Consider the following 21,457-nt stretch of genomic DNA (forward strand, 5'->3'; position numbering starts at 1 on the left):
GAAGAAAATCGCTGAACACGCAAAAAAACACTTTTTACTTTGAGGCCTTTCACCAAAAAACTAAACACGCTAAACATCTGAAGCTGTGAACATATGTTCGAGACGAGTGTTAGGTTAGGTCCACCGCAACCCGCAAGAGTTTATTGTGGCTCACACCTATTCACACTCGACCCAATAAACCCAGCTTCTCAACGAAGCTGATTAGTGGTGGTGAGTGGTCTTTCAGGTCAGATGGTAAGAGTATGCTCTGCCGAACTCTAAGAACCTGATTTGGTCCCCAAGCGGGGCAGGCATAAAGTAAATGATCTGCTATTTCATCATTTTCCACACACTTTCTTCCGACAGTCCAAGTCTCTGCATATGATGATTCAAATGACAGTGACCTCTGCCGGTTAGGTTAGGTTAGGTCTAAAGTGAGTGGGTCTATTCGACCCCCCCGCAACCCACAATGGCTACTCCAAAGCGATGGTAGAAAATACTTCAGCTAGAAGACAGCAGGAGCCTCGCAAGGAAGAGAAGCCGTCACAACCAGTGCTTGCACTTCCCTACATCAGAGGATTATCGGAGAGGATAAGAAGAATTGGTTCCAAGTACAACATCAAAACCTGCTTCAGATCCGGTAACACTATCCGTAGCAGCCTCACGAAAACCAGGCCACCAAACGCGGACTACGATTCCAAGAATTGCATTTACCGGATACTCTGTGAGTGCGGAAAATCCTATATTGGTGAAACTAAGAGGCCATTGAATGTTCGCATTGCCGAACACAAAAAAACACACAGCGAGGGGAAACCAGCAAATCAGGAATAGCAGACCATGTTTGGACCCATCAACACAACATCGAGTGGTCCCAAGCTGAGATCTTGCACAGAGAGGAACATTGGTTTAGGAGAAAATTCAAGGAAGCCGCATACATGTTGTCCAACAACGTATTCAGCCAAGCCAGCGTAGAAATGCGCAACATATGGAAACCATCAAGCGAAAAATGGATAACTCCCGCTAAAACGGTCATCTCCCACGGAACCATTGAAGCGGAAAATGGAAAGCGGGGATAAGTGAAAGTACTCGAACGACCTATAAATAGTCATCTCTCGGAGGAATCAGTCCAGTCATTACTAACATACTAACAATCGAAACGTCGTGAACTAACGTGCCTTGGAATCTCTCCAATTTTTTATTTTTATTTTCTTTTTTCATTTTTTTGTTTTTATTTATTCAATTGTTCTATTTTTACTTGTATTTTATTTCACTATTATTTCATTTCAGGTTTATTTTGGTTAATATAATTGTTATTTTCAGCTATTCATTTTCAATTCTTCTTTTTTATTTGTTTCAGGGATTTCAAATCATTTTATATAGTAGACAATGGAAGTCCAAACTAGTGAAATTCTAAAAACCTGATTCGGTTCTCAGCAAGGCAGGCACAAAGTATATACTCTGCTGTTTCATCATTTTCCAAACAAATGATAGTGACCTGTATAAAGACCTGTTAGACATTGTGGTTAATTCCTACTGTAATCCAACAACTGTTTGGTATCAAACTCCGATGGGTGGAATAAACGCCTTGGAGACAGCCATCCTGGAAGATTCTGCCAGAAGTCCATTAATCTTCTTGCCATCCAGGTGTTCAATATTTTCTTGGCAAAGCCTAAAGTGATGCCAATGACAGGTTCTGGTCCGATGAAGCGGCTTGCAGCAAGGGAGTCAGCAGCCTTATTGCCTTCCAGGACAGTATGGCCAGAAATCCAGACCACAGACAATCTGTTTAGTCCTCCTATAGAGGAGAATGGTTTTTTGGCAATTTGCTACCATTTGATATCTCTGTCCTGGGTCTGCGACTGAAAACACCTGCACTAGAAACGGAAGGTGTTTTTGATCCATCTGTGAACCACCAACTATCTGCTCTTAATATTATTAGTACTTCATAATAGTACATAATAGTACAGTTCGTAGTTGACAGTTGGATGCATAAAGTCAGAGGTCATTTCCAGTGTCAACCAACAGTCTGTTGCACTCTGCATTAAATATTTGTGCAATTGGTAATGTGCACAAGTCTATATGCAGTCCATCTAGCATCTCTCTTCAGAAAAATATGAAGAGGAGGTAGATCTAAAACGATATCCATGGCCGCTGACATTCTTGCTTTCACTACTACCTGTATATGTGTTTTCAAAATATACTATCAAACATTTCATACAGATCAGCAAAAAAAACAAAATATGGTGTTCCAACCCCTTTTGGAATTCTAAAGTAGGCTGCTTAAAACGTAACGCATTACATTTTGAACAGGTCCTATATCGATGTATTTCAATTACAAAATCCAGTGTTTCAAGCATAAACTCAATATAAGCCTATCTAATCCAAATATTTTTCTCAGAAAACATATCAATCCGTCTTCATTAATAACTACACTTCGATTAATTTAACTTTACCGATACGTCATCAATTTATGATCATAGAAATCACACACCCTCTATGTAACATCTCTTTCTATCAACCGCTACGAACAGATGACAATTCGTTAACATTTGTCTTCTAATCAAAGACTTATATTATAGTGGTGATCAATTAATACTCATAACAGTGGAAAGAGATAATCAGACAGCCGACAGTCTTTTACAATTTACCTACATTTGCCAAACATGATATTGACAGTTGACAGTATCATTGTTTTATGTTATTGGGTATTGTTTTCGTCAGTGATACTGTGTCTCTGCATCTATGCACGGTTGATTTAATGGATACTCGTTTGTTAATATTAATGTCTGCAAATGTTTTGGAAACATTGCAATGCCACCTTTTTCGTTAACTGTCACATCTACATAAAAACTAACTTTTGAGGTTGTTGGGATCCGACATTTCCATAAATTTGAAAATGTTAATTTATTGTCATTACCTACACGTTATAATTTTGATCGGGATATTAGCCACTTCGTCTTACATTTGACTACAATTTCGCGATTTATTTCATATGCACATCAACGATGACTTATCGGTAATAGTTAAAATAATCGAAGTGTAGAAGAGTAGTTTTTGAACTATACCCTCTAAATTCATGAAAAAAATATGCTAGATTATATATTGACATATTTCTTAAAATTTTCAACTTAATATTTTCCTCAAATACAATATGGTCCTTGTACTTCTTTGAATAAATTCTACTTCTCTGAATACTAATGTATTTCCGTCGTTATGTTTTCAGTTCCGCTACTCTTTCCTACGATTCCCAATTACCATAAAAGTTATTTATAGTCTACTCGACCTGACTACAGAATTTCATCCTTAGAACGTGAACTTCTAAATCAACAGAGACACTTTATGAAAGGTCAAGAAAATGTTCGTGGTATTGCTATAACAATCGCTCTCATTGAATATTAAAATGGAGTGCATTCCAGTTGAAATATGACACCCTGTCATTTGATGATGAGAATGTAAAACATTTCGTGAAACAAGTCAACTCTAGTTTTCGAGAGACAACATTTATAAGTAAAAAATCGAGTCCATGTCGGCCAACAACCCACTTATCAAAAATTTCAATAGGGAACTTGCAGTTTTTTTTACATCGTAAATGTGTTCTGCCATGATAACTATTAACGATTGTAAAATATGAGCAGTGAAATATCATTAGTCAGTTTATAAAAAATATAAAAAGTTTCTTGTATTGAAAAACCATTGTTTTTGCTTGTTTCATGCTATCGAAAATGATTCTGGTTTGCTTAAAGACTTCTCGAGCCTAATCGGTCCCAATAATAATAATAAAAATAATAATAATAATAATATTTATTAACTTCTCTCGTTAAAAAGTATAAAATTTCTTTCACAAAATAGTACACAGTAACAAGGAAGACGTCCATAGTGTGTAAAACACAATAAACATAATACAATACAAATTAAAAAAATGGAGTGTAAAACATATTAAATATAAAACAATACAAATTTAAAAACATTTACCGTCTAACATACAAATGGGGTGTAAAACATAATAAATATATTACAATACAAATTTATAACATTTATAGTCAACATACATATGAGAGGGTAAATTGTTTACTAATAGCTGCCCGTCTAGAGTGAAGAATTATTGGTTTGCAAAAAATTCATTGATGGTGTAGCAGTTTTTTTGGATGAGATAGGCTTTCAATCGTGCTTTAAAAATCGAAATATTAGGAGATTCTCTCACTGTGCCGTCTAACTTATTGAAAAATTTTGGGCCAAGGTATAGATAACTTTTCTGAAAAAGTGCAGTCCGATGTGCAGCAGTTACCAAAAAATTTTTGATCGAGTTGAGTAGCCATGATTTTCTCGATTCGCTTCAAATGAAGATATATTTTTGAACACATAAATACATGATTCATATATATACAACCCAGCAAGAGTGAGAATTCTCAATTTCTTGAAGGAATCTCTACATGACTGTTGCCATTCTAGATCATCAATTATTCGGATAGCATATTTTTGGAGTATAAAAATATGCTCTTTATATTTGCAGAAAAAAGAAAACTTCGATAAACAATAGTTTAAATTGGCCGCGTGTCTGTTAACCAATAAAATTGATCGTTTCTACAGCGGTGTTGCCAAGTGCCAATTATTTGAACAAAATACGAAGTTATGAAACATTAGAAAGAGTATATGGTCTCATACATTCAAGAGATATAGCTGACTGGGTGGCAATATGACTAATATATAACGTTGAATTTCTTATTTTTGGTGGGTGGCATGAATGCATAATTGATTTATTTTATTAGGGTTCATGAGCCTTTGAGCACCATTTAAAAATATAGCTCGTTAAATTCTATTTAGAACCATGGTTTTCGGGTACATTTTATTTCATATTGAAAATTTTCTCATGAATTTAAACGTTAACGGGTTCATATACACTTCTTTTATTAAAATGTTTGTGATGGAAACATGAAAATGTCTACTGCCGGAGATATTTCAAAAATAACGTTTTTATTGCATTTTGTGTTATTTGGATCCCATGTATAATTGATTCTCCCTTCCAATGCATTTCTTACACTTTCTTCTTAGATTTCGTTGTCGGAAATGAGAGTGATTTTACTTTGAATCACGAATGAATTAGAAACTGTTTATACGCAGCGTGAATTCTACAATTTGGCAATGTTCATTATTTGTATTGTTCCTATTGGTCAATCGAACAAGAAGCGAGACTAGGCCCGTTACGTCACGGGCCAAAAAAATCCTATTTTCAATAATGAATTACGAGAAAACAACGCTATTTAGAGAGCTGAAACAAGTTACACTATTTTTCAATTTGAAATTACTGCCAAATGAACTGTAAACCAAAAATCATGAAACAAGCCCATTCAAACAAGCATTTAAAAGCGCGAACTGTCATGACGTCATACTGTATCAATCTGGGCGCATGCATATGGCGCAGGCTGTGACTGTGATTTAATTTTACTCATTTAAGCAGCGGCAGCGAAACGCTTTCGTGTAAAATGTGATGAAGTCCTGTTTTTTTCAATAGATTGGTATTATTGAGTTGTAGGTATAGTTTCGTGATTTGTGTTTAACCTTGATTCAGCTTTGTTTGTGTGTTGTTGAATTTATAAATCTAACAGGGACTTTCAATTTCAAAGGCAATGGAACACAAACAATATTACAAATACTTATTGCATTTTGCCTCTGTGCACAAATACTTCCATTAAATCACACAATAAAATATTTATAAGAGTACCTGAAGATGAATTCAGTAGAAACCAGAGATCTGGACAAAAATGTCACAATAACAACAGAAACTTCGAACCAGCAAATGCAAACAGTTCAACATGAATGGAATGGCGAGTAGGGAAATACAGTATGACGTCACATCCAATGACTGGGCGTTTTTGGTCACGTGATGAAATTTAAATTTTAGTAAACTTCAACAGTTTTTATAGAACTTGTAGTATTTAAAAAATAGTTTCTTGGTAACAAAGACTTTATTACAATGATATCTTTTGATTCTCAATGTAATTTTCGTGATTGAATTTTTATGCAAGTTTCCTATTGGGAATAGTGGAGTGACACCTTATTTGAAAGGTCTTTGAATTTCGTATCCAACCCTGTAACATTCTTGACATTACAATGTGAAGCAATGTCAGAAATGAATTAAATATTTTTTTCTCAATTTTGAACTTTTAAGTAAATATCAGAAAAATTTACTATATCAAATTTTCGATTTTAACATCATCAAATTGCATACGAGGTCTGTTAAAATGAATGTTCAAATTTCGTCATATTGATCTCCTGAGGACGCTGACTTGGTTAACGAAACGCGCGTCGAGAGACCGTAACTTGGTTCTGGTGTTGGGAAAGTATTTTCAATAGATTCATTTCACACCAGAGATTTCAGTTCGAACTATGAAATCACCTTATTTTTTCAACAGTCAACGTACACCCTTTGAGCGAAGCTCAACATTCATTTGGAATGACTTTCAGAGAGGAATCTTTCGGATGATTGAATCAAAATATATAAGGAAAATGTGTACGCTGAATAAGAAACACAAAACCCTTATATCAAAGAATAAACCAAAGGAAGCCACTCCAAAAGTCATAAATATTGTCAAAAATTATTCATCACAATCGTTTGATAAGGAAGAGATCAACCTTTTGAACAACTGTTTTTAAAATTTGGCATCCCGTTTTCCGAGAAATTCCTTGAGGATAACGTTGCTTGTGTTGAAAGTTTCATTCAATGTATGCCTGATTCCTCGAAAAGACTGTAGTCTAGTTCACATGTCCAAAAATTACGACCAAAGTGTCATTCGATTCGTATTTTTGCCTAGAAAGTTTAAGGAAAGGTCCGAAAACGCGCCGATAAAAATTACAAAAGTTATAAACAATCAAGTGATAAAAAAGGGACTTTAGTTTTTTCCTAATATCTCGGAAAATTTTCAAAATTTTGGAAATTTGAAAAAAGATTTGAAAAGATCAATGAATTTGCGTAAAAAACGTCTCGACTCCCGGAACTGTATCTCGATTATTTATAATTTTTACAGAGCCCTGAAAGTAGAGTCAAAAGCGGTTAGTCTGGCTTCCGCGCGCCTTTCGTCACTCTGACATGAAAACAAAAAAAATTATTTAAACATATTAAATCTAAATATTAAGGAATGAAAAAATTCATGTAATGTTGGGATACATCAATAAACAATAATCCGCAGTCAAAAAATTTTTATCCCAATTTTAACGTTAATTATAAATTTGTTAATTAATAACTTTTTCTGAATTGTAAGTTAATATAAAAATCCCTATAATTATTAAACTAAAACCCTGGCATTTTTTTACTTTGGTGAAGTTATCCTTAATAGGCAAAAAAATAGATTACCGGTGCCAAAATAAAAAAAAATATTTTCTATTTTTTAATTTTTAATTTAATCATGTTTAGTACAGTTGAAAGTTTTTTATAATTTATATTATTTTTTTTTGTAATCTTTCAGATCGTTTTAGTGGCGGTGGCTCATTGCTCATAAACAATGTATTTGTTTATGATAAATTTATTAACAATAGCTGTAAAAAATTGAAAAAAAATATTATTAATTATTTTTTAGCCATGAGACATTGAAACAATAAAAAATTAGAAAAAAAAATCTGTAGGTAATGTATTTTTTATAAAATTATAATTTTCAATTGTCAATAAAAAAATAGAAAATAACAATTTTTTTATTTTGGCAACGGTAATCTATTTTTTTGCCTATTAAGGATAACTTCACCAAAGGAAAAAATGCCAGGGTTTTGGTTTAATAATTATAGGGATTTTTATATTAACAATTCAGAAAAAGTTATTAATTAACAAATTTATAATTAGCGTTAAAATTGGGATAAAAATTGTTTGTCTGCGGATTATTGTTTATTGATGTATCCCAACACTGTGAAAATTACAAATAATCGAGATACAGTTTCGGGAGTCGAGACGTTTTTTACGCAAATTCATTGATCTTTTCAAATTTCCAAAATTTTGAAAATTTTCCGAGATATTAAGAAAAAACTAAAGCCCCATTTTTTTTTCACTTGATTGTTTATAACTTTTGTAATTTTTATCGGCGCGTTTTCGGACCTTTCCTTAACTTTCTAGGCAAAAATACGAAGCGAATGACACCTTGGAGAAAGTCAGGAATATAATCTCCAGGAACATGATAACAGATATACGGAAACATTTAATAAACAATAAAAACCAAAAGAAATTTATCAAACGATTGAAAGACAAAAACGTTTTTCACTTGAAAGCCGACAAAGGTAACAAAATAGTAATTCTGGATTAATCGGTCTACTACGAAAGGGTCAATACTCTCATCACTAACGGACTGTATACGAAATTGTCCAGGAACCCGTTACCAAAGATGATTGCCGAAGTAAGTCATCCTCAAAAAATGCGGCAATATACTTACCCTTCAACTGAAACGGAACTTACAAGTTTCCAACCCAACGGTGTCAAAACTATATTGCCTCCCAGAAATCCACAAACCGGGAAAATCAATGCGCCCCATCGTGGCAACTATTGGATATCCTATCTACCAAATAGCAAAATGGAATTTGAAGAATTGTTTATTGCAGAACCAGGTTTTAGTATGAAAAAACTCCTTAGAGTTCATACAACATACAAAAAACATCGTTCTGCAAAAGGTGAGATTTGTGTTCGTTTTGATGAGAGTTTCTTATTTTCTGGCGTCCCAATTCCACAGACCTTAAATACCTCAGAGAATTACTAGGGAAAAATAATTTCAATGATAACGAATTTGATGAATTCGTTTCTCTCACTAATTTGTGTATGAAACAAAACCGGTTCCAAGTAGAAGATTGCTTTTATGAACAACAGGAGGGAACGGCTATGGGTAACCCCTTGTCCCCTTTACCTGGCAAACCTGTTCACGAGCAGATACGAAATGGAAACCAAAAAAAAGTCAAAGTATTTTCCTAGGATAGGCTAAGGTATGTGGATGATGTTTTCGCGATATTCGATAACAAAAAATTGATTATTGAGGACTTTGTTATCTTTTTAAATAACAAATTTTCATCAATAACATTCACGTATGAGTTACAAAATGAAGGACAACTTCCATTTTTTGACGTTTTGGTAATGAGGAGCCAATATGAGGGGCTAATACGATGTATTTAGTAAAGAAACAAGCACGTACAGGTATATTCCTGACAGTTCACATCACTGTCGACAGCACAAACGTGCTGGACTGAATTTTCTAGTGCATCGTCTTTCGACTTTTTCTCTTACATATGAAAGGTTCACAAAAAAACGTACAATACAGGAAATAGCAGCCACTAACGGTTTTTCGAGGGATATTGTAGATGACATAATAAGGAAGAAGTTTAGGTTAAGAGTGAACGAAACCTCGACTTTTAAAAACGACAAAAACCAAGATAAATATATTTCAGTTCCATACCACAATACACGAAAAACTTTGGAAATATTTTCAAGGAAGGTATGAAGGTGGTTTTTAAAACAAGTCAAACACTACAGAGGCTTTCAGGAAGTCCAAAAGACAAAGTCGAGAATTCGGAAAAGTCTGAAATTTACGAAATTAAATGTAAGGACTGCGATGCAAATTATTATGGACAGACAAAAAAATCTATTAAAATGAGATACAAGGAACACTTAGTACACTTAAAATATGGAAGACCTGAAAAATCAGCAGTCGCCTTCAGTTCATTACCATTAGTTAGACAAGTTAACAACAACAGGCATCTAGATGCCTATAATAGTGTAGAAATGAGTAAACATAATAATATTATGAATAACGATGGTGGACCAATACCCAATAGTATACTATAAAGCTTATTGAAATATTTTAATTATTAGATTTGCCTGACTATTACATAAGTACACATTGTAAAATTAATTTCAAGACAAGTAGATAAGGCAATATTGTGAAATTAATTTTATATAGCTTATAATATTTTAATAATCATATTTACCTGTCTATTACACAAGGACACATTGTAAAATTAATTTAAGACTATTATATCACTCAATATTGGGAAATTAATGTAATACACTCAAGACGCAGTTACCTAGAACAGGTATCTATGGTATAAATAAGGATAACTTTGTAAGTATGATTAATTTAATTCTCCCCTTGAAGATGATCACTTGGTTATCGAAACACGTGTCGAGGTGTTAAAATAACGGTTTGATGTTGGAAAAAACTACAGTAATATTCAAAAACGACAAGGAGTTCAATTCAGTATTCCTCAAGTATGTCTTTCTATACATATTGAATAATATATTACGTTACTGAGGGAAAGAGAGAAATATGTTGACTGACACTATAATATACGGTATCTGTAATCTGTAAATGTAATAAATGTTTTCAATTGACGATATTTTTATTTTCATTGTAAGTGAAGTAATTACCGCAAACGTGTGACGTACATACGAGCAAATCATAAAAGTAAATTATGATCTATTGAAGTCACATCTCAACAACGGAAGATTTTAGTGTCGCTAATAGACACAATTTATCTCATTTGATTCTTGAATGGAAAACGTCAAATAAATCCGCAACTTTCTGCGGATTTATTTCTATTAGTTGTTTCAAAAGTTTTGTCCGTTTTTATAAGTCAACTTTAAACTGAAATATTTATTCAGTTCAATCAGAATATGCGTCATTTGAATTATGGTTCTTTTTGTTAGTTACATTATGTAGAAAGAGAAAAAAATTAATAGAAAAAAGGTAATCGTTTATTAAACAAGCAATGAAAATTCAAATAAAAACTTTTTTGTTATCAAACAGAGTTGTTAAACAGATTTTTTTTCACTTGAAGTATCCTTACATATAAAACACAAACCCAGGCTGGCACTGGGATCAGCTGGCCAGTTAACAACTGAAACGAAAAAAAATTGGATTACTCAGTAGGCCAACATCACAAACAAGTCTACAGAAAATCAGGACTACCGGATTTCAAAAACTAGTCTTTTTAGGGTTACAATCGTCAAAATTGTAGAAAAAACACGATTTTTCGCTTTTTTTTTCGATTTTTGACAAAGTTGCGTTAGGCGCACGAGGTCACAAACTTGGATTATTCATTAGGCCAACATCACAAAGAAGTCTGCACAAAATCAGAACTACCGGATTTTAAAAACTAGTCCTTTAGGGTTATTATCGCCAAAATTGTAGAGAGAAACCCGATTTTTCGCTTTCTTTTCGATTTTTTATAAAGTTGCGTTCGGCGCCCGAGATCACAAACTTGGATTATTCATTAGGCCAATATCACAAAGAAGTCTGCACCAAATCAGAACTACCGGATTTTAAAAACTAGTCCTTTAGAGTTATTATCGCCAAAATTGGAGAAAAGACCTGATTTTTCGCAGTTTTTCCTATTTTTGACAAAGTTGCGTTCGGCGCCCGAGGCCACAAACTTGGATTATTCATTAGGCCAACATCACAAAGAAGTCTGCTCCAAATCAGAACTACCGGATTTTAAAAACTAGTCCTTTAGAGTTATTATCGCCAAAATTGGAAAAAAATCCGATTTTTCGCTTTCTTTTCGATTTTTGACAAAGTTGCGTTCGGCGCTCGAGGTCACAAACTTGGATTATTCATTAGGGTAACATCATATACAAGTCTATAAAAAATCAGAACTACCAGATTTCAAAAACTAGTCCTTTAGGGTTATTATCGCCAAAATTGGAGAAAATACCCGATTTTTTCGATTTTTGACAAAGTTGCGTTAGGCGCACGAGGTCACAAACTTGGATTATTCATTAGGCCAACATCACAAAGAAGTCTGCACAAAATCAGAACTACCGGATTTTAAAAACTAGTCCTTTAGTGTTATTATCGCCAAAATTGTAGAGAGAAACCCGATTTTTCGCTTTCTTTTCGATTTTTTATAAAGTTGCGTTCGGCGCCCGAGGTCACAAACTTGGATTATTCATTAGGCTAACATCATATACAAGTCTGTAAAAAATCAGAACTACCGGATTTCAAAAACTAGTCCTTTAGGGTTATTATCGCCAAAATTGGAGAAAATACCCGATTTTTTCTCGGTTTTTTCGATTTTTGACAAAGTTGCGTTCGGCGCCCGAAGTCACAAACTAGGATTATTCATTAGGCCAACATCACAAAGAAGTCTGCACAAAATCAGAACTACCGGATTTTAAAAACTAGTCCTTTAGGGTTATTATCGCCAAAATTGTAGAGAGAAACCCGATTTTTCGCTTTCTTTTCGATTTTTTATAAAGTTGCGTTCGGCGCCCGAGGTCACAAACTTGGATTATTCATTAGGCTAACATCATATACAAGTCTGTAAAAAATCAGAACTACCGGATTTCAAAAACTAGTCCTTTAGGGTTATTATCGCCAAAATTGGAGAAAATACCCGATTTTTTCTCGGTTTTTTCGATTTTTGACGAAGTTGCGTTCGGCGCCCGAGGTCACAAACTAGGATTATTCATTAGGCCAACATCACAAAGAAGTCTGCACAAAATCAGATTTACCGGATTTTAAAAACTAGTCCTTTAGGGTTATTATCGCCAAAATTGTAGAAAGAAACCCGGTTTTTCGCTTTCTTTTCGATTTTTTATAAAGTTGCGTTCGGCGCCCGAGGTCACAAACTTGGATTATTCATTAGGCCAACATCACAAAGAAGTCTGCTCCAAATCAGAACTACCGGATTTTAAAAACTAGTCCTTTAGAGTTATTATCGCCAAAATTGGAAAAAAAACCCGATTTTTCGCTTTCTTTTCGATTTTTGACAAAGTTGCGTACGGCGCCCGAGGTCACAAACTTGGATTATTCATTAGGCTAACATCACATACAAGTCTGTAAAAAATCAGAACTACCGGATTTCAAAAACTAGTCCTTTAGGGTTATTATCGCCAAAATTGGAGAAAATACCCGATTTTTTCTCGGTTTTTTCGATTTTTGACAAAGTTGCGTACGGCGCTCGAGGTCACAAACTTGGATTATTCATTAGGGTAACATCATATACAAGTCTATAAAAAATCAGAACTACCAGATTTCAAAAACTAGTCCTTTAGGGTTATTATCGCCAAAATTGGAGAAAATACCCGATTTTTTCTCGGTTTTTTCGATTTTTGACAAAGTTGCGTTCGGCGCCCGAGGTCACAAACTAGGATTATTCATTAGGCCAACATCACAAAGTAGTCTGCACAAAATCAGATTTACCGGATTTTAAAAACTAGTCCTTTAGGGTTATTATCGCCAAAATTGTAGAGAGAAACCCGATTTTTCGCTTTCTTTTCGATTTTTTATAAAGTTGCGTTCGGCGCCCGAGGTCACAAACTTGGATTATTCATTAGGCTAACATCATATACAAGTCTGTAAAAAATCAGAACTACCGGATTTCAAAAACTAGTCCTTTAGGGTTATTATCGCCAAAATTGTAGAGAGAAACCCGATTTTTCGCTTTCTTTTCGATTTTTGACAAAGTTGCGTACGGCGCTCGAGGTCACAAACTTGGATTATTCATTAGGGTAACATCATATACAAGTCTATAAAAAATCAGAACTACCAGATTTCAAAAACTAGTCCTTTAGGGTTATTATCGCCAAAATTGGAGAAAATACCCGATTTTTTCTCGGTTTTTTCGATTTTTGACAAAGTTGCGTTCGGCGCCCGAGGTCACAAACTAGGATTATTCATTAGGCCAACATCACAAAGAAGTCTGCACAAAATCAGAACTACCGGATTTTAAAAACTAGTCCTTTAGTGTTATTATCGCCAAAATTGTAGAGAGAAACCCGATTTTTCGCTTTCTTTTCGATTTTTTATAAAGTTGCGTTCGGCGCCCGAGGTCACAAACTTGGATTATTCATTAGGCTAACATCATATACAAGTCTGTAAAAAATCAGAACTACCGGATTTCAAAAACTAGTCCTTTAGGGTTATTATCGCCAAAATTGGAGAAAATACCCGATTTTTTCTCGGTTTTTTCGATTTTTGACAAAGTTGCGTTCGGCGCCCGAAGTCACAAACTAGGATTATTCATTAGGCCAACATCACAAAGAAGTCTGCACAAAATCAGAACTACCGGATTTTAAAAACTAGTCCTTTAGGGTTATTATCGCCAAAATTGTAGAGAGAAACCCGATTTTTCGCTTTCTTTTCGATTTTTTATAAAGTTGCGTTCGGCGCCCGAGGTCACAAACTTGGATTATTCATTAGGCTAACATCATATACAAGTCTGTAAAAAATCAGAACTACCGGATTTCAAAAACTAGTCCTTTAGGGTTATTATCGCCAAAATTGGAGAAAATACCCGATTTTTTCTCGGTTTTTTCGATTTTTGACGAAGTTGCGTTCGGCGCCCGAGGTCACAAACTAGGATTATTCATTAGGCCAACATCACAAAGAAGTCTGCACAAAATCAGATTTACCGGATTTTAAAAACTAGTCCTTTAGGGTTATTATCGCCAAAATTGTAGAAAGAAACCCGGTTTTTCGCTTTCTTTTCGATTTTTTATAAAGTTGCGTTCGGCGCCCGAGGTCACAAACTTGGATTATTCATTAGGCCAACATCACAAAGAAGTCTGCTCCAAATCAGAACTACCGGATTTTAAAAACTAGTCCTTTAGAGTTATTATCGCCAAAATTGGAAAAAAAACCCGATTTTTCGCTTTCTTTTCGATTTTTGACAAAGTTGCGTACGGCGCCCGAGGTCACAAACTTGGATTATTCATTAGGCTAACATCACATACAAGTCTGTAAAAAATCAGAACTACCGGATTTCAAAAACTAGTCCTTTAGGGTTATTATCGCCAAAATTGGAGAAAATACCCGATTTTTTCTCGGTTTTTTCGATTTTTGACAAAGTTGCGTTCGGCGCCCGAGGTCACAAACTAGGATTATTCATTAGGCCAACATCACAAAGAAGTCTGCACAAAATCAGATTTACCGGATTTTAAAAACTAGTCCTTTAGGGTTATTATCGCCAAAATTGTAGAAAGAAACCCGGTTTTTCGCTTTCTTTTCGATTTTTTATAAAGTTGCGTTCGGCGCCCGAGGTCACAAACTTGGATTATTCATTAGGCCAACATCACAAAGAAGTCTGCTCCAAATCAGAACTACCGGATTTTAAAAACTAGTCCTTTAGAGTTATTATCGCCAAAATTGGAAAAAAAACCCGATTTTTCGCTTTCTTTTCGATTTTTGACAAAGTTGCGTACGGCGCCCGAGGTCACAAACTTGGATTATTCATTAGGCTAACATCACATACAAGTCTGTAAAAAATCAGAACTACCGGATTTCAAAAACTAGTCCTTTAGGGTTATTATCGCCAAAATTGGAGAAAATACCCGATTTTTTCTCGGTTTTTTCGATTTTTGACAAAGTTGCGTTCGGCGCCCGAGGTCACAAACTAGGATTATTCATTAGGCCAACATCACAAAGAAGTCTGCACAAAATCAGATTTACCGGATTTTAAAAACTAGTCCTTTAGGGTTATTATCGCCAAAATTGTAGAAAGAAACCCGGTTTTTCGCTTTCTTTTCGATTTTTTATAAAGTTGCGTTCGGCGCCCGAGGTCACAAACTTGGATTATTGATTAGGCCAACATCACAAAGAAGTCTGCTCCAAATCAGAACTACCGGATTTTAAAAACTAGTCCTTTAGAGTTATTATCGCCAAAATTGGAAAAAAACCCGATTTTTCGCTTTCTTTTCGATTTTTGACAAAGTTGCGTACGGCGCTCGAGGTCACAAACTTGGATTATTCATTAGGGTAACATCATATACAAGTCTATAAAAAATCAGAACTACCAGATTTCAAAAACTAGTCCTTTAGGGTTATTATCGCCAAAATTGGAGAAAATACCCGATTTTTTCTCGGTTTTTTCGATTTTTGACAAAGTTGCGTTCGGCGCCCGAGGTCACAAACTAGGATTATTCATTAGGCCAACATCACAAAGTAGTCTGCACAAAATCAGATTTACCGGATTTTAAAAACTAGTCCTTTAGGGTTATTATCGCCAAAATTGTAGAGAGAAACCCGATTTTTCGCTTTCTTTTCGATTTTTTATAAAGTTGCGTTCGGCGCCCGAGGTCACAAACTTGGATTATTCATTAGGCTAACATCATATACAAGTCTGTAAAAAATCAGAACTACCGGATTTCAAAAACTAGTCCTTTAGGGTTATTATCGCCAAAATTGTAGAGAGAAACCCGATTTTTCGCTTTCTTTTCGATTTTTGACAAAGTTGCGTACGGCGCTCGAGGTCACAAACTTGGATTATTCATTAGGGTAACATCATATACAAGTCTATAAAAAATCAGAACTACCAGATTTCAAAAACTAGTCCTTTAGGGTTATTATCGCCAAAATTGGAGAAAATACCCGATTTTTTCTCGGTTTTTTCGATTTTTGACAAAGTTGCGTTCGGCGCCCGAGGTCACAAACTAGGATTATTCATTAGGCCAACATCACAAAGAAGTCTGCACAAAATCAGAACTACCGGATTTTAAAAACTAGTCCTTTAGTGTTATTATCGCCAAAATTGTAGAGAGAAACCCGATTTTTCGCTTTCTTTTCGATTTTTTATAAAGTTGCGTTCGGCGCCCGAGGTCACAAACTTGGATTATTCATTAGGCTAACATCATATACAAGTCTGTAAAAAATCAGAACTACCGGATTTCAAAAACTAGTCCTTTAGGGTTATTATCGCCAAAATTGGAGAAAATACCCGATTTTTTCTCGGTTTTTTCGATTTTTGACAAAGTTGCGTTCGGCGCCCGAAGTCACAAACTAGGATTATTCATTAGGCCAACATCACAAAGAAGTCTGCACAAAATCAGAACTACCGGATTTTAAAAACTAGTCCTTTAGGGTTATTATCGCCAAAATTGTAGAGAGAAACCCGATTTTTCGCTTTCTTTTCGATTTTTTATAAAGTTGCGTTCGGCGCCCGAGGTCACAAACTTGGATTATTCATTAGGCTAACATCATATACAAGTCTGTAAAAAATCAGAACTACCGGATTTCAAAAACTAGTCCTTTAGGGTTATTATCGCCAAAATTGGAGAAAATACCCGATTTTTTCTCGGTTTTTTCGATTTTTGACGAAGTTGCGTTCGGCGCCCGAGGTCACAAACTAGGATTATTCATTAGGCCAACATCACAAAGAAGTCTGCACAAAATCAGATTTACCGGATTTTAAAAACTAGTCCTTTAGGGTTATTATCGCCAAAATTGTAGAAAGAAACCCGGTTTTTCGCTTTCTTTTCGATTTTTTATAAAGTTGCGTTCGGCGCCCGAGGTCACAAACTTGGATTATTCATTAGGCCAACATCACAAAGAAGTCTGCTCCAAATCAGAACTACCGGATTTTAAAAACTAGTCCTTTAGAGTTATTATCGCCAAAATTGGAAAAAAAACCCGATTTTTCGCTTTCTTTTCGATTTTTGACAAAGTTGCGTACGGCGCCCGAGGTCACAAACTTGGATTATTCATTAGGCTAACATCACATACAAGTCTGTAAAAAATCAGAACTACCGGATTTCAAAAACTAGTCCTTTAGGGTTATTATCGCCAAAATTGGAGAAAATACCCGATTTTTTCTCGGTTTTTTCGATTTTTGACAAAGTTGCGTTCGGCGCCCGAGGTCACAAACTAGGATTATTCATTAGGCCAACATCACAAAGAAGTCTGCACAAAATCAGATTTACCGGATTTTAAAAACTAGTCCTTTAGGGTTATTATCGCCAAAATTGTAGAAAGAAACCCGGTTTTTCGCTTTCTTTTCGATTTTTTATAAAGTTGCGTTCGGCGCCCGAGGTCACAAACTTGGATTATTGATTAGGCCAACATCACAAAGAAGTCTGCTCCAAATCAGAACTACCGGATTTTAAAAACTAGTCCTTTAGAGTTATTATCGCCAAAATTGGAAAAAAACCCGATTTTTCGCTTTCTTTTCGATTTTTGACAAAGTTGCGTACGGCGCTCGAGGTCACAAACTTGGATTATTCATTAGGGTAACATCATATACAAGTCTATAAAAAATCAGAACTACCAGATTTCAAAAACTAGTCCTTTAGGGTTATTATCGCCAAAATTGGAGAAAATACCCGATTTTTTCTCGGTTTTTTCGATTTTTGACAAAGTTGCGTTCGGCGCCCGAGGTCACAAACTAGGATTATTCATTAGGCCAACATCACAAAGTAGTCTGCACAAAATCAGATTTACCGGATTTTAAAAACTAGTCCTTTAGGGTTATTATCGCCAAAATTGTAGAGAGAAACCCGATTTTTCGCTTTCTTTTCGATTTTTTATAAAGTTGCGTTCGGCGCCCGAGGTCACAAACTTGGATTATTCATTAGGCTAACATCATATACAAGTCTGTAAAAAATCAGAACTACCGGATTTCAAAAACTAGTCCTTTAGGGTTATTATCGCCAAAATTGTAGAGAGAAACCCGATTTTTCGCTTTCTTTTCGATTTTTTATAAAGTTGCGTTCGGCGCCCGAGGTCACAAACTTAGATTATTCATTAGGCTAACATCATATACAAGTCTGTAAAAAATCAGAACTACTGGATTTCAAAAACTAGTCCTTTAGGGTTATTATCGCCAAAATTGGAGAAAATACCCGATTTTTTCTCGGTTTTTTCGATTTTTGACAAAGTTGCGTTCGGCGCCCGAGGTCACAAACTAGGATTATTCATTAGGCCAACATCACAAAGAAGTCTGCTCCAAATCAGAACTATCGGATTTTAAAAACTAGTCCTTTAGGGTTATTATCGCCAAAATTGTAGAGAGAAACCCGATTTTTCGCTTTCTTTTCGATTTTTTATAAAGTTGCGTTCGGCGCCCGAGGTCACAAACTTGGATTATTCATTAGGCTAACATCATATACAAGTCTGTAAAAAATCAGAACTACCGGATTTCAAAAACTAGTCCTTTAGGGTTATTATCGCCAAAATTGGAGAAAATACCCGATTTTTTCACGGTTTTTTCGATTTTTGACAAAGTTGCGTTCAGCGCCCGAGGTCACAAACTTGGATTATTCATTAGGCCAACATCACAAACTAGTCTGCAAAAAATCAGAACTAACGAGTTTGAAGCATACTCATACTACCTCATACTTTCAGGCGACAAAGTTTCTGGATTTTTATCTTAATTGATCAACAAAACTGTGCGTCATCAAACAAAAAAAATGTGTTTTATTACTTTACGACATCGACATTATCTTCATATTCTGCGTCTGAAATATAATTTAATTATTTAGTAAATACTTTCCACCTTCGTCATTGCCGACTGGCAAAGAGCGTCACAATAAAACTGGTTATCGGTCTCTTTCCTCCACACATTTTGGACTCTACAAAATCGCACGAGTTCCACAGCGATTTTCGCTAATACGGAGTAATTTGTGTTAATAATCAAAGTGGCCTTTAAATTGTAACAAGTGATCACCTCCTTGGAAGGGGAGACACGTGCTTCTATCGTCGAATAACCATTCGAATATATAAAGCCAACTGTTTTTGATAGCGCAGATGCACCTTCGAAAAAGCTGACAGTCGCGTGATTAGTTGTTCGATTGTTTCGATAAGTTATTTCTCGAGATTTAAATAAATAATCCATTCAATAGATATGTTCGAGGAGTCGATTTGTTAATCTTGAACTGTCATCGGCAGAAACGCGTATACGATTAGTCAGTTATTTACGGAAACCGATCCATTTCGACATTTGATGGTTTTTCGAGTACTTAAGTACGCTTGATAAGTTTTTCGCCAAAAATATTTGTGTTCAGACTCTCAAAGTGTGAAGGAAATAGTTGAGATATGGAATTGCTGTGGATGAGTTTGTTAAATGTTGGTCTTACCATGGGAGTTACATTTGCAGTCATTGCGAGGTATGATATTTTTTGTGGACGAATGAGCATTGCATCTGAGGTTAGGAATGGTATTTGAGGAAAGATGCAAATATATTTTACGAACTTTCAATTGGGGATTGAGAAACTTTTATATAAGAATCAATTATTGCTTATTCAACAATTTTCCATAAAGATTTTTCCCCGATCACAACAAATTTACAACATTTTGAAAATACAGAAATGAAAAAAGAAATTTTTTGGCCATCTTGATATAAAATATGTGGGAATCTTTCAAAGAAAGGAAGGAAGCAATCGATTTCAAAAATTAACTCTATACAAAGATGTGTAGATCATGCAAACAAGTAATTTTCAAACACAAACTGGAAATAAAAACCCTCTCAAAACAGCTATTTTCATATAAACATTGAATTGCACGTAAGAAAAATACTTTCGAAACAAATACTTCTATATGATCGCTGAATTATATGAAAAACTCTTTTTTCTCTATTCCGTTTGTATTTCAAATATTCGTAATGGAATCAAATCAGATATCATTCACAGAATTTCTACACAATATAATTATTGAAAGAAGTAAAATCTCCCTTTCCTTATCGACTCTTCAGTAGCCATGTCATCGATGACAGTACGTAAATAACATTCAGTCGCGTTTTTTATTAAATCCGAGCCATAGGAATCTCGTTTAATAATGGTTGTTCTGATTATTGGAGTCCTTGGTGGAATGATGTCCTCTCTACTCTCGAATCTTAAAATCATACCGGCTTGCCGCACTAAGGCAGAAATCTTAGCCGCACAGATGCAGAAGGCTGTCATTCTTAGCTCATTGCGGTTGCTCAGGACACATGATTCTCGGACCCAATGATCACTACCCTACGGTGTGGGGAGTGGTCATTGCGGGTTGATAATGCTGGCGCTCCCTCCCGAAAAGTGTGTCTTGCTAGCATTGATATAAAGACTATTAATGGAGAACGATAGAATGATTTTTTTTATGAGATCATTGCAAGCTTGTTGATTGAGATCGTGAGATTTTTGTGATACTAATATGGAGAGATCATCAGCGTATAACGTTAATTTAAAATGTGAGAGATATTTTACAATGTCTGCTATGTAGATTAAAAATAGAGCTTGAGCAAGAACACTCCCCTGAGGAACTCCAACTTCCACAGGTGCAAGATGAGAGTGGTGAATTGTGTTTTGACCGCTATTCTCATTGCAAGATTTTTGTACATACTGATATCTATTTTTGAGAAAAGATTCGAACCAGCTAAAAGCAGATCCCCTGATACCATAAGACCAAAGCTTGTCAAGTAGTCGATCGTGTGGAACATAATCAAAGGCTTTACTTAAGTCACAATATATAGGGCTTTTTTTATAATTCATTAAAAATGTGTATATATGTATCTGTGGTTGCCGTAGATGTAGATTTTCTGAATCCATGCAGGTCTTCTGGGATAATTCTGAACCTTGCAATGAATGAGTTTAGCCTCTCTAGTATACAATATTAAAAAAGTTTGGAAAAAACTGATGTGAGTGATATGGGTCTATATTATTCATTATATTTGTTTCCTTCTTTTTATGGAGTGGAATCACTTTCGCTATTTTGAGAGCGTCGGGAAATATGCCTGTTTCTAGTGAAAAGTTTATTAAGTGAGTTATAGGTTT

General features: G+C 35.0%; 1 protein-coding gene across 2 annotated transcripts in view; it reads left to right on the plus strand.

Annotated features, from left to right (window-relative positions):
* Flo2 (flotillin-2) overlaps window positions 1-21,457 on the plus strand; it is a 152,008-nt gene that overhangs the window by 100,214 nt on the left and 30,337 nt on the right. The window contains exon 1 of one of the 2 annotated variants that reach the window (XM_074174199.1): window positions 19,342-19,816. The exons of the other annotated variant lie outside the window; for it this stretch is intronic. Coding sequence (XP_074030300.1) covers window positions 19,774-19,816 — 43 coding nt within the window. The 5' untranslated portion in view covers window positions 19,342-19,773. Of the gene's footprint in view, window positions 1-19,341; window positions 19,817-21,457 lie in introns of those variants that run through there. 2 annotated transcript variants of the gene reach the window in all.

This window comes from Leptinotarsa decemlineata, unplaced genomic scaffold (genome assembly GCF_025532065.1).
Source record: "Leptinotarsa decemlineata unplaced genomic scaffold, Ldec_3_MD MMD2_tig00000505_RagTag_RagTag, whole genome shotgun sequence".
NCBI lineage: Eukaryota > Metazoa > Arthropoda > Insecta > Coleoptera > Chrysomelidae > Leptinotarsa > Leptinotarsa decemlineata.